The sequence below is a fragment of the Dromiciops gliroides genome, chromosome 3 (assembly GCF_019393635.1).
Source record: "Dromiciops gliroides isolate mDroGli1 chromosome 3, mDroGli1.pri, whole genome shotgun sequence".
In the NCBI taxonomy this organism is placed as follows: Eukaryota; Metazoa; Chordata; class Mammalia; order Microbiotheria; family Microbiotheriidae; genus Dromiciops; species Dromiciops gliroides.
This window is the reverse complement of record NC_057863.1, coordinates 770,892-784,941: the sequence shown is the minus strand read 5'-3', so window position 1 is coordinate 784,941 and position 14,050 is coordinate 770,892. Positions and strand designations below refer to the sequence as shown.

Sequence of the window (14,050 nt, the reverse complement as noted above, 5' to 3'; positions counted from 1 at the left end):
GGGATGTGAAGGTGGGCTCCTCACTGGAGCAATGCCCCCTGGGACTTTGTGAGGCCCCTCCTCTGTCTTAGCAGAGTCTTCAGGAGTGGCTTGAGTCCTCAGGACCCTCACATATTTCCTGTGGGTCCGTCCCTCTGCGGGCCTGCGGGCCAGCATTTGAGCCTGGAGGCCTTCCTGCAGCCGACAGTGAGAATGTCCATGTCCTATCTCCTGCTTGTGTTCCCAGCTTGGCTGGGAGCTTAGCCCATCAGCCAGGGGCCTCCAGACCCCCAGCCTGGTCCCCTGCCAGGGTGGACACTGTGCTTTCTCCTCTTTCTGCAGTTACCACAAAGTGGTGGGGCACCAAGCGGCTGGACTATGAGCTGTACTGTCCCGATGTGCTCACAGCCTTCCCTACCGTGGCCCTTCCCCACCTCTTCCATGCCAGCTACTGGGAGTCCACAGATGTGGTGGCCTTCATCTTGAGACAGGTACTGGCTGCCGGTTGCTCCCCATGGCTGATGAGAGAGGGGCTTGGAGGGCCGGCTGCCTGGCTTCAGCATTCCGTCTGTCTGTCCTGGCTGTGCATCACCAACCAGCTCTTTGGGATATACTGGGTGCACACCCAGAGGCAGCAAGGCTGGGCAGAGGGCCTTCTGGCTTCTTTCTCACCCCCGTGCCAGGGCCCCAGTGCCCATCTTCGCTTCTTTGGGGCATCCCTTCATCTCTGAGTCTAGGCCACTTGTGTGCTGATTGGGCAAGGCAGAGGCCTCCTGGCTTCCTTCGCTGGGGATCATGGTGTGTTGGGGGGCTGCTATCTGGAGAGCATTCTTATCCAAGGCTTTCTACATGGAGGGGCTGGCCTGTCCCCAAGGGCTCCCCCTGGGACCTCGGCTCTGAGCAGAGGCACCCTGGTTTGAGGACTGGCCTTTCTGTCCAGAGGCACCACTCCCACTGGGTTCCTTGGGTGATTGTTCTTTATATTTTATTTTATTTTTTTGCTGGGCAATGAGGGTTAAGTGGCCTGCCCAGGGTAACACAGCCAGTAAGTGTCAAGTGTCCGAGGCCAGATTTGAACTCAGGTCCTCCTGAATCCTGGGCCAGTGCTTTATCCACTGCACCACCTAGCTGTCCCAGGGTGATGGTTCTTTAAAGGAAGGGAAACTGAGGAAGGGAGGGATATGCTGAAGCTCTCCTGCTGCCTCTCAAGGCAGGGGCAGCCACAGCTTCCTTTTTCCTTTTATTTAAGTGACGATGAGGCTGAGGCTGGGGGCTGGGGCTGGGGCTGAGAGCTTATATTTATGTAGTGACTTCTATGTGTCAGGCATTGTGCTGGACACTTCACAGATATTATCTCATAGGCGCTTCATAACACCCCTTCCTCATTTTACAGGTGAGGAAACTGAGGTAAACAGGGGTCAAGGGACAGGATCACCCATCTAGGAAGTGTCTGAGGGCACATTTGAACTCGGCTTTCCTGACCCCAGGCCTTGGAAGCTGCAGGGAGGAATTTTGATGGGATGTTGAGGGGATTGGGGAGCTATGAAGGTTCTGAGCAGAAGAACCTCCTAACTGTAACAAGTAGAATTCAATAAAGACAAGTCCTAGTAAGGGGTGTATGTATGTGTGTGCATGTGCATGTGTGTGCTGTGTAAACAGTGCATGTGTGTGTTCATGTGTGCAGTTCATGCACGTGCACGTGTATGTGCATGTGTGCATGTGTGCATGTGTGCATTGTGCATGTGTGTGCATGCATGTGCTCAGGGGAGGTTGGGGTGGGGGTGGTGGCCAGGTGACAGTACCTAAACCAAAGACCAGATGAGGAGGAAGGAGACAGGGAGGGGGCTGGTGTCCTTAGAATTGCCAAATTGGAGGGACCTCAGACGAGCTGCCAAGGAGAACCCATACAGAGGGCCCGCTGTAGCTGTGGAAGAAAGCTGCCTGTGTTTGGGCTTCTGTGGAGCCCTCAGAACTTCTCTCTGTGTCTAGAAGATAGCACCCTGAGGCAGTGTCCACAAGCCTGGGGGAGGACCAGGCAATCCTTCACAAAGGGGCTCCCCAGGGCAGCTAGGTGGCGCAGTGGATAAAGCTCCAGTCCTGGATTCAGGAGGACCTGAGTTCAAATCCGGCCTCAAACACTTGACATTTACTAGCTGTGTGACCCTGGGCAAGTAACTTAACCCTCATTGCCCTGCAAAAACAAAACAAAACAAATTTTAAAAAGGACTCCCCAGAAGCCTATCTGCTAGCCCGGCCCCCAACTCTGCTGGTTATGATGAACTTCCATAGAAATAAATGCCAGCATTCTGAGGAAAAGAGGAAGAACTAAGGAGGAAAACCACCCCCAGGCCCCCAGGGAGCCTTGTTTTGGGAAAGGATCATGTTGGACTTTCTCCTTTTTCTGGAAAAGTGCAAAGTGCCACCCCATGGTTTGGCTCAGCTCTTGGGATTGTTGGGCAGCACAGTGCATTGGATACTTTGTGAGAGACTCCGCCTCACTGTAAGAGACCCTGCCTCTCTACGTGCTGAGGCCCTGAAGTCATGTGGGCCGAGCTGTTAGGCCTCTCATTCCCACCTTCCGGCTCAGATGTTTCAGACCTAGAATGCCTTTCTCATTGAGGAAAAGGCTGGAGACAATGACTGGTGAACTCATGCATGATCATCTCTCAGGGTGTCACAGAAGCTGCTTTTGTGTCTGTGGGCCGTTTCCAGCTCCCTTTATAATGTGTACAGCACAGGAAGACCCAAAGATGTTCCCCAGTTGTCCAGAATCTTCTTCCCCCTTTCCCTGGGTGCTCCTCCATGAGGATAAGACTGGAGAGAACTGCTCAAGGAAAGCTCAGTGGGTCACACTCTCTGCGATCTCCAGGTGCCAGGCACTAATCTGCAAGGGAGTTCTGAAGCCATCTTGACAACCCTTTGCTTTACAGCTGTGGAAACAAGTCCCCAGAGATGCAGGGATTTGCTCAGGGTATCATTTACTTCTGCTCACCAAGTGCTCATGAGGTGCCCATGAGCCCTGGTCCATGTACTTGGCCTTCAGGATACAGACAGAATGATGGGCACTCACGGGGGCCTTCTAGAGATAGCGCTCTCTCCTGTCTTTGCAGGGTGGGGAAGAGAGGGAGAGGTGGGACTTTCCTGGTGCCCTTCACCTCACACTTCTCTTGTCTCTGCATCTGGCCAGCTTTGTATACATGCAGAGGGAACAGCAGAGATCCAGGGGACCTCCCAGTATGAGACTCAGCTAGGTGGTGCAGAGAAAGAAGAAGGGACTTGGAATCAGTAATTCACAGGTTCAAAGTCTTTTTTGTTGTTTTTTGGTTTTTGTGGGGCAATGAGGGTTAAGTGACTTGCCCAGGGTCACACAGCTAGTAAGTGTCAAGTGTCTGAGGCCGGATTTGAACTCAGGTCCTCCTGACTCCAGGACCGGTGCTTTATCCACTGCGCCACCTAGCTGCCCCTGCAGGTTCAAATTCTGCCTGAGAGGGGCAGCTAGGTGGCGCAGTGGATAGAGCACCGGCCCTGGAGTCAGGAGGACCTGAGTTCAAATCCGGCCTCAGACACTTAACACTTACTAGCTGTGTGACCCTGGGCAAGTCACTTAACTCCAATTGCCTCACTAAAAAAAAAAAAAAAAAAAAAAAATTCTGCCTGAGATACTGACTAGCTGTATGAGCATGGGCAGACCACTTCTCTTCCTTGGTCTCAGTTTGTTCATTTGTCCAATGGAGCTGGTACTAGTTTTCCTAAGGCTGTGGTGAAGACTGAATGAATTAACATAGATAATGTGTTGCAAGGCTTAAATCGTCATAACCAGCAGAGTCGGGGGCCAGGCTGGCAGATCTACTTTGGGGGAGCCCCTTTGTGAAGGACTGCCTGATCCTCCCCCAGGCTGTGTGGGCATTGCAGATAACGGCCTCAGGGTGCTGCCCTCTGGACACAGAGAGAAGTTCCAAGGGCTCCACAGAAGCCCAAACACGGGCAGCTTTCTTTCACAGCTACTGCCAACCTCCAGACTTCTGGTCAGCGGGCCCTCTGTGTGGGTTCTCCTTGGCAGCTTCTCTGGTGGTGGTGGTGTTGGGATCCCTATTGCAGGGACCCACAGAAGCCTGCCCCCTCCCAGTCCCTGCTGGGTTTCTGGCACCTGGAACACAAGGCCTTGTGGCCTGGTCAGCACTTCTGGCCACGGCCACCTCGAGGCTGGCAGTCTGCAGGGCCAGCTCCTGAGATGAAGCCCCAGGTTAGACAGTCAACATTTAAGTCCCTGCTGTGTGCCAAGCTCTGAGGACAGAAGGGGGAGGAGCTCCCCATCCCCAGTCTAATGGGAGGGTAACTGTACAAACAGACGCAGAAGGGTCTATGGAAACTGAAGCTTTAGAGGTGGGATGGCACTGGGGAAGGCTTCTCGGAGAAGCTGGGATTTTAGCTAGGACTTAGAGCTAGCTAGACAGAGGAGAAGCGAAGTTTCCAGGCAGGGGCCAGTCTGAGAAGGCTCCTGGAGCCCAGAGGTGAGGCCCAGTGTTGCTGCATCACTGAATGTGTGGGGGGTGGAGGGGTCACGTTTGGTAGACTTTGAACACCCAGCAGAGGCTCGTGCACTGGGTCCTGGAGGCAGTAGGGAGCCACTGAAGGTGACTGAGCAGGAGCAGGGAGGGGAAGGTCAGACTTGTTCATTTGGAAGATCCCAGTCTCAGAGGGCTTGTGAGGGAAGCATGGTACAATGGGAAGAGCCCTGGGTTTCAATCCTGAATCTGCTTCTTACGACCTCTGTGACCTTAGGCAAGTCCCCTAACTTACTGGGCTTCCTCAGTTTCTTCCTCTGTCAAATGAGGAAGCTGTACAGGAGGCTCCCTACCTCTCAGTGGCCCCTCCCTCCCCCCCATACGTCTGCCTACTTTGTATTTCTTTCCTTTACTTTGTATCTCGTGTAGCCAGCCTTGTGGTCTCTCCAGGTGTTACAATTCAGGAGGGATTGTTGTGTTCTCTCCCCTTTATTCTCAGCACACGATAGGTGCTAAGCGCTTGCAGCTGGGGTGACTGGTTCAGTCTCTCTGACCCTGTGGGCTCAGCGTGTTTCTCTGTGTGGCCCCCAGGAGGTAATTACCCACACCAGCCCTTCCTCTCTGCTCCCAAAGACATTGCCTTGCCATTCCCTATGTGGCCCCCAGGTGACTCCCATGCGCCCACATTTCCTTTGCTGGTCCCCACTGGCAAAGCTTTGATATGTGTGTGTGTGTGTGTGTGTGTGTGTGTGTGTGTGTGTGTGTGTCCGCTGTGTCACTCTAGGTGATGCGTTATGACAGCGCGGCTGTAAAGGAGAGTGATGGGCTTGATCCCTCCACAGTGAGTCCATCCAACCCCAGAGAAAAATGGCTACGAAAGCGGACCCAGGTCAAGCTGAGGGTAGGTGAGGATTGGAGCCCCTGGGAGGGGAAGGGCTCAGTGGCTGTGCCCTGCCCTGCCTGCCCTGAGCACTTGGCCGAGCCTTGTGATGGGGAGAGCGAATCTGGGCTTGGGGCTGTTAGGGGATGCTCTAGGCCCCGTGGCCTGGGAACCAAGTGGTTGGGGAATAGGCTGATGCTTCCTTTGGAGTCTTTCTAAAGCTAGGCTGGAGAGTGGGAGTGAGCCCTCACCCTGGTTCCTCTTAGACATATGGCCTGGGTCCTTCTGACCGTCTCCTGGGTCCCATTACCCCAACCCTGGGAAAAGAGCTGCAGGTGCGGGCACTATCCTGAGGGAGCTCACCATCTGGGCTGGGAGGGGGTTGAGGCATGTACATTATTAGAGAACAGTATGATGAGAGAGGAGGATCCTGCCATGTACTGGGGGCCCTGGGTCATGTTTCAGCTCCTCCTGCCTCAGCAGGGAGGGGAGATCTCAGCCCTGGGGAGGGGGTCCTCTTTGTCTTTCAGGCAAGCTCCACTGGGCAGTGAATGCCCACATTCCCTGAGCCAGCCACCCCTAGTGCCTCAGATTAGATAGACAGACAGACAGATAGATGAAAGATAGACAAATAGATAGATGATAGATGGATGGATAGATGGATAGATAGATAGATAGATAGATAGATGATAGATTATATATAGACAAATAGATAGATGCTAGATAGATGGATGATAGGTAGATAGAGATAGGCATATCCATGGCCAGCAGTATGTCAAGGTGTCCCTCTTCTCAGAAATCCAGACCCTTCCCTAAGGGCTGACCAGCCACTTCTGAGAGGATGGGGATCCTCTTCTTGGGGCTTCTTCTGCATGTCTGCCATGAAGGAACTTCATATCTTATGCTCTTCCTCAGACATGAGACCTTATATGGGGGCTGTGGAGTCATGGGCATTCCTGGGACCTAACAAAAGGCCTGCAAGACCACCCCCCATCTCCTCCCATCTGCTCCCATCACTCCCCATCAGTAGGCCAATGGGACTGTCAGGCTTTGCTCCCTTAACCCTGACCCTAAATTCATGCACTGCCCCTCTCCTAAGCTGGGGACACCAACACCAGCTACCTCCAAAACTTGTGTGTAGAATGTTGACTGAAGGAAAGAGGACTCATGGGCACTGGCACCTCACCTGGCTATGTGGGCTTTTGGACCAAGGCTGCATGATCCCTGTGAAGGCTGGGAAGCTGAAGGGTGAAAATATACCTTAGAGCCCCTGATGGGATGGGTGAACAAGTGAAACAACATTTATTAAGCATTTACTGTATGTGGAGCACTGGGCTAAGTACTGTCACTAAACAGGCAAAAGGCATTCCCTGCCCTCTAGGGAGTGATCTAATGTAGGGAGAGAATGGGGAGAGATGGAGGATGGTTTAGAGAAGTTGGAAGGATGGAAGGCGGAGTCACAGGGCAGTTGACTGATACCCCCTTTATAGTAACAGTGATGTGAATATGATTGTTCCAGAATGAAAAAGGGTGGGGGGAGGGTAGAATTAGATGCCTGGAGGGAAGATATTCAGGAAGCAAAAGTGAAGCAGGTCTTAGGCCAGAAATACTGGACTCAAAGAGGTGCCCCCTCATGGAAACTTCAGGACAGAAATGCTGTTTTTGTACCCTCCTTAGTAACACACCTTGGGTATAAAGCTGTACATTGTACTTGGATAGGCTGAGCCAATATCCCTGTCTTTCCAGAATGTGACAGCCAATCACCGTGCCAATGATGTGATTGCTGCAGAAGATGGCCCGCAGGTCCTGGTGGGCCGGTTCATGTATGGGCCTCTTGATATGGTGGCCCTCACAGGAGAAAAGGTATAGACTTCTGGACCCTGGTTCTCTCTCGACCCCATTTCTGCTGCCCAGATAGCTTGGATGAGGGTGGAAGGAGACCCTGGGGGCTTGGTAGGCATTTTTTCTTTTTCCCCATTGTCTGTCCTGGACCTATCTTGACACGGGGCAGAGATGGAATCCTTTTTGGGGTTCCTGCCTGCACCCCATATTTGTACCTAATTACCAAATGCTGATTTGTTTCCCTGTCTGGGCTCACTCCTCCAAGTCAGGACCATCCCTACTTAGGGTTTGACTAGAGATGGTGACCATGTCCCACAGGCTGTGGGCTGCTGGACACTGTTCCCAGGACCCTGGGGGCTGTGTGCTCTTGGCAAGTAGCATGGACCCCCTGCAAGGGGGGCCTTCTGGAATCTTCCAGGACAAAAAGGGAACCTGGTGCTGTCTTTATTCCCTGGTAGTGACAGGCGGTTCCTATGCCAAGCCTGGGCTTTGGGATTTCCCTCCCTCTCCTCCCAATTCTCACCCTTCCTTGGTCTCTCCTGAGCCCCCATTCTCCATCCTCACCTGTCCTGATGGGTCAGGATCTTCCTTGAATGGTGTTTGTCTTTTTTGTATTTGTCCCCAGGAGTCCATACTGTCCAAAGAGCTCTCTGAAAAAAATGTGATAGCTTTTGTTTTTATTTGATTATTTTTAATTTTAATTTAAAGTTTTGAGTTCCAAAGCCTTTGGTTTTATATTGCCCACTTCCCCCTGGTGTCTCTCCTTTTACCCCTCTCAGAGTCATTCCACACAACAAAGAATTAAAAGAAAATTTAAAATAAAGAAAAATTCAGAAAAATCAATCAAAACATGGAAAAATCTGACATCAAATGCAGCATTCTGCCTTTGCAGACCCCCACTTCTGCAGAGGAGTGGGTGAAGGGGCCTTCTAGTGTTTGCAAAATTATCTGCTGATCTTTTTGAGGAGGTTTGTCTTAGTATGACTGATTCAGCCTGACCTCTCTGACCTCTGCCCTTGGGCCCCTTCCCACCCAGGCTCCTAGGGTCCAACTGCCTCATCCTATGGAGGAGGAAGTAGGCTTGGGACTTCCAAATAATAGGCCCATGTCACAAGACTAGTAAGCAGAAGTGATGGGATTCAGCCCAAGGCTTGAGCCTCCACATGCCATGTGATCTCTGCTGTCCACCAGCACCTCAGTATGGGGGTGGAGCTGCTGACCAGAGGCCAGTCCCACAGGCATTTGCTGTCAGTGCCTTCCGTGCCACAGGCTGCAGGGTCCCTGGTCTCTGGCTGTGTTAGGGGCTCCTGGTGAGGCCAGCTGACTCCCCCAGACCCTTCTCCCTTCCAGTGGAGTTACATGGGCCAGTGCTTAGACAAACCACAGGTAGCCTGCCTGAGGCCATGAGGATAAAGCTTGGGTGCCCAGGACTTCTTAGAGAGGCCCAGCAGCCCCCAGAGGCTTCGTCTGACCGGGAGGTCCTGGGGCCCATGAGGACAGAGCCTGGGTCCCTGGCCCCCTTGGGGAGGCCCAGCTGCCAGGTCCCCTGTAGCTCCTCTGCCCCTGCCCCTGCAGGTAGACATTTTCATCATGGCAGAGCCATCCTCGGGGCGCTGGCTGCACTTGGACACAGAGATTACCAGCAGTAGTGGTCGCATCACCTACAGTGTGCCCAGGCCTAAGCGGCTCGGGGTGGGCGTCTATCCCATTAAAATGGTGGTCAGGTAAGGTGGCTGTCTTCCCAAAGGCCGGGCTGTCCTGTGCCATCCCATTCCCTCCTCAGTACACTCATCCCAACCCCCAAGCTGTCCCAGGAGGTCCTGGTGGGTGACCCTTACAGGGACCAGCCATCTCAATGCTGGTGGGTGGAAGCAGCCAGAAGGGAAAGGAGGGGCCTCTAAGCTCCGCCTACAGTAGCCCTCTGGGCAAGGGGACAGGGGCTGGAGCCACTTCAGGCCAGGCCCTCTTGTGCCTTCCAGGGGTGACCAGACCATGGCCATGAGCTACTTGACGGTGCTCCCCCGAGGCATGGAATGTGTCGTGTTCAGCATCGACGGCTCCTTTGCGGCCAGCGTCTCCATCATGGGCAGTGACCCCAAGGTCAGGGCAGGAGCCGTGGACGTTGTCCGGTGAGGAACAGTCACCCCCTCCCTAGCCCCCATTGCAGAGGCCCTGGGGGAGAAGGTTTGGGCAAAGACCCACCTGCAGAACAAGCTAGCATTAAAATTTGGTTCTGCTTTCCCTTTTCCCTCCTGTTCAGCTCACCTGGGAATCTGGGGACCTGGGTTCCAGTGTTTCTCATGTCCTTCCCCTCTCTGGGCCTCCGTTTCCTTATTTGTTAAACAGAGAGAACAGCCCCTGCCTCCCTGGGATGTTGTATGGATAATAAGTGAGAAAGAGCTTTGTGCACCAAGCAGTCAGTCAACAAGCATTTATTAAGCACCTACTATGTGCTAAGCACTGTGTTAAGTGCTGGGATACAAAGAAAGGCAAGAGCCTTAAAGAGCTTGCCATGGAATGGGGGAGACAGCACACAGACATTTATGTACAAATGAACCATAGCCAAGATAGAGAGAAAAGAATGGGGGAGGTGTTCACATTAGGGGGATCAGGAAAGACTCCTTGTAGGAGGTGAGATTTTAGTTGGGACTTAAAGGAAGTTGGGGAGGTCAGTGGTCAGGACAGAGGAGAGAGAGCCATCCAGGTCTGGGGGATGGCCAGAGAGAATGCCTGGCCTGGAGCTGAGAGATGAGGGTTTGTCTGCAAAACAGCTAGGAGGTTGGGGTCACTGGATAGAAGAGTTCTTATGTGTATGGGGTAGGGTGGGGGTGGGGGGGCAGGAGATGTAAGGAGTGAAGAAACTGGAAAAGTGAAGTTTTTTCATTTTTATTTTCAGATCAAAATTCTTTCCCTCCCTCTTGCCACTCCCCCATCCATTGAGAAGGCTAGAAATACAACACTCATCTTATATATTTCCACATTAGCCAAAAACAAACACCCCCAAAACAAGAAAAATAATGAAAGTGGAAGAAAATACCTCCATATAGTCTCTGAGTCCATCAGATAGTTCTCTGGGGATGGATAGCATTTTTTTTTCTTTTCTTTCTTTCTTTCTTTCTTTCTTTCTTTCTTTCTTTCTTTCTTTCTTTCTTTCTTTCTTTCTTTCTTTCTTTCTTTCTTTCTTTCTTCTTTCCTTCCTTCCTTCCTTCCTTCCTTCCTTCCTTCCTTCCTTCCTTCCTTCCTTCCTTCCTTCCTTCCTTCCTTCCTTCCTTCCTTCCTTCCTTCCTTCCTTCCTTCCTTCCTTCCTTCCTTCCTTCCTTCCTTCTTCTTTCTTTCTTTCTTTCTTTCTTCTTTCTTTCTTTCTTTCTTTCTTTCTTTCTTCTTTCTTTCTTTCTTTCTTTCTTTCTTTCTTTCTTTCTTTCTTTCTTTCTTTCTTTCTTTCTTTCTTTCTTTCTTTCTTTCTTTCTTTCTTTCTTTCTTTCTTTCTTTCTTTCTTTCTTTCTTTCTTTTTCAGGGCAATGAGGGTTAAGTGACTTGCCCAGGGTCACACAGCTAGTTAGTGTCAAGTGTCTGAGGCTGGATTTGAACTCAGGTCTTCCTGAATCCAGAGCCAGTGCTTTATCCACCGCACCACCTAGCTTCCCCCAGGTGGATAGCATTTTTCATCATGGGTCCTTTATAAGTATCTTGGATCATTGTATTAATTATTAATCAGAACTACTGTTACTATATTAAATGTTCTCCGGGTTCTGCTCACTTCACTTTGCACCAGTTAAGTCTTTCCAAGTTTTTTTCTGAAAGTATCATGCTTGTAGTTTCTTATAGCACATTTATCAGTCATTCCTCAATTTATTAGCATCCCCTCAGTTTCCGATTCATGGCTACCACAAAAAAGCTGCTATCAATATTTTTGTGCATATAGATCCTTTCCCCTTTTTTATCTCTTTGGGGTACAAACCTAGTGATGCTATTGCTGGATGAATGTTTGATAGCACAATTTTATAGCCATTTGGACATAGTTCCAAATGTTCCATCGTTCTAGAATGATTGGACCAGTTCACAACTCCACCAACAGTGGATTAGCATCCCAGTTTTTTTTTTTCCATATCCCCTCTAGCATTTGCCATTTTCCTTTTCTGTCATCTTAACCAATCTGATGGGTGTGATATGGTCCCCGAGTTGTTAAAATGTACGTTTCTCTATTAATGATTAAGAACGTTTTTCATAGGTAGCTTTCATTTCTTCTTCTGAAAATTGTTCATCCTTTGACCACTCATCAACTGGGAAATGGCTATTTTTATAAATTTGGCTCAGTTCTCTATATATTCAAGAAATAAGACTTTTATCAGAGAAAGATGCTGTAAAAATCTCCTCTGGTTTCCTGCTTTTCTTCTAATTTTGGCTACATTGGTTTTGTTTATGTGAAACATTTTCATTTGTAAAACATTGTCATTAAAAGCATTCATTTTGGTCAATGGATATGAACAGGCAGTTTTCAGACAAAGAAATCAAAGCTATCTATAATCATATGAAAAAATGTTGTAGATCATTATTGATCAGAGAAATGCAAATTAAAACAACTCTGAGGTATCACCTCACACCTTTCAGAATGACAAATATAATAAAAATAGAAAATATTGGATATTGGAGGGGATGTGGCAAAGCTGGGACGCTAATCCACTGTTGGTGGAATTGTGAAAAGGTCCAGCCGTTCTGGAGGGCAATTTGGAACCATTCCCAAAGGGGTATAGACCTGTGCATACCTTTTGTTTGTTTGCTTGCTTGTTTGTTTGTTTTTTTGTTGAGGCAATTGGGTTAAGTGACTTGCTCAGGGTCACACAACTAGTAAATGTCAAGTGTCTGAGGCTGGATTTGAACTCAGGTCCTCCTGAATCCAGGACCGGTGCTCTATCCACTGTGCCACCTAGCTGCCCCTGTGCATACCTTTTGATACAGCAATACCACTGCTAGGTTTATATCCCAAAGACATCACCCCAAAAGAGAAAAAGACCTATCTGTACAAAAATATTTCTAGCAGCTCTTTTTGTGGTGGCCAAGAATTGGAAATCAAAGGAATGCCCATCCATTGGGGAATGGCTAAACAAACTGTGGTATATGATGGTGATGGAATATTATTGTGCTATAAGAAACGAGAAGCAGGATGACTTCAGAAAGGCCTGGAAAAACTTGTATGAACTGATGTGTAGTGAAGAGAGTAGAACCAAGAGAACATTGTGCACAGAGACAGCTATATTGTTTCTCAACAATACAATGATCTAAGACAATCCCAAAGGACTATTGATGAAGCAAAGTATCCACCTCCAAAGAAAGCACTGATATTGATTAAACACAGACTGAAGCAGGCTATTTTTCACTTTCTTTCATTTTTTTCTTTTAATAAAGTTTTCTTGTACAAAATGACAAATATGATAATGTTTTACATAATCAAAAACAAGTATCCATTTTATCTCTTATGAACCTCTCTATCTCGTTTGGTCATAAATTCTTCCCTCATCCATAGATCTGACAGGTAAACTATTCTTCCCCTAATTTGCTTGTGCTATCTCCCTTAATGTCTAAATCATACACTCATTCTGACCTTATCTTGGTATATAGTATAAAATATTGGTCCATGCCTAGTTTCTGCCAAGCTGCTCTTCAGTTTTCCCAGCACTTGTTGAATAGTGAGTTCTCATACCTACTCTTGGATCTTTGGGTTTATCAAACACTAGATTACTATGGTCACTTACTACTGGGTCTTGTGTACCTAGTCTATTCCCCTGACCCACCACTCTATTTCTTAGCCAGTACTCGATTATTTTGATGATTACTGCTTTGTAATATAGTTTGAGATCTGGTATGGCTAGGTCACCTTCCTTCACATTATTTTTTCATCAGTTCCATTCCCCTAATATTTTTGACTTTTTGTTCCTTCAGATGAATTTTACTATTTTTTTAGCTCTATAAAGTAATTCTTTAGTAGATTGATCGGTATGGCACCAATAAGTAATTTGATTTAATAATCGTAATTAGTAATTTTCATTTGAATAAATTGATTTAATTAGTATTGCCATTTTTATTATATTGGTTCATTCTATCCACAAGCAATGACAATTTCCCCAGTTATTTGGCTCTCTTTATTTGTGTGAAAAGTGTTTTGTAATTGTGTTCATTTTGTTCCTGGGCTTGTCTTGGCAGGTAGGCTCCCAAAATTGTCTGTGGTTATTTTAAATAGAAGTTCTCTTTCTGTCTCTTGCTGCTGGACTTTGTTGCTTATATGTATAGACATTCTGGTGATTGTGGGTATATTTTATATCCTGCACCTGCAGGCATTGGCAGGACCTGGGCTATCTGATCCTCTACATCACTGGGAGGCCAGACCTGCAGAAACAGCGGGTGGTGTCCTGGCTGTCTCAACACAACTTTCCCCAAGGCATGATTTTCTTCTCTGATGGACTGGTGCATGACCCCCTAAGGCAGAAGGCCATCTTTCTGCGGAACCTTGTCCAGGAGGTGGGTACAGGTCAGGTCAGGACAGGGCTGGGCAGGGCTGGGCAGGACAGGACAGGGCTGGGCAGGACAGGACAGGGCTGGGCAGGGCAGGACAGGGCTGGGCAGGGCAGGACAGGGCTGGGCAGGACAGGACAGGACAGGGCTGGGCAGGGCAGGGCTGGGCAGGGCAGGGCAGGGCTAGGCAGGGCAGGACAGTGCACACAGCCTTGTCTTGGGTTTCTTGAAGGAAGTTGCAATGGAGCTGAGTCTCATAGGGGGTGCTGAGGAGGGAGAAGATACTTGCATGGGAGGTGACCTTTGCAAAAGCCCTGAGGTGGAAGATGGGAGTCTT

The 14,050-nt window shown here is 49.2% G+C and overlaps 1 protein-coding gene across 3 annotated transcripts in view; it reads left to right on the top strand.

Annotated features, from left to right (window-relative positions):
* The window catches only part of PITPNM3 (PITPNM family member 3), a 109,872-nt gene that overhangs the window by 91,862 nt on the left and 3,960 nt on the right, over positions 1–14,050 (top strand). For all 3 annotated transcript variants that reach the window (XM_043995767.1, XM_043995765.1, XM_043995766.1), the window contains exons 13-18: positions 322–470; positions 5,269–5,385; positions 7,111–7,227; positions 8,782–8,930; positions 9,186–9,335; positions 13,536–13,719. In XM_043995767.1, coding sequence (XP_043851702.1) covers positions 322–470; positions 5,269–5,385; positions 7,111–7,227; positions 8,782–8,930; positions 9,186–9,335; positions 13,536–13,719 — 866 coding nt within the window. The remainder of the gene's footprint in view (positions 1–321; positions 471–5,268; positions 5,386–7,110; positions 7,228–8,781; positions 8,931–9,185; positions 9,336–13,535; positions 13,720–14,050) is intronic.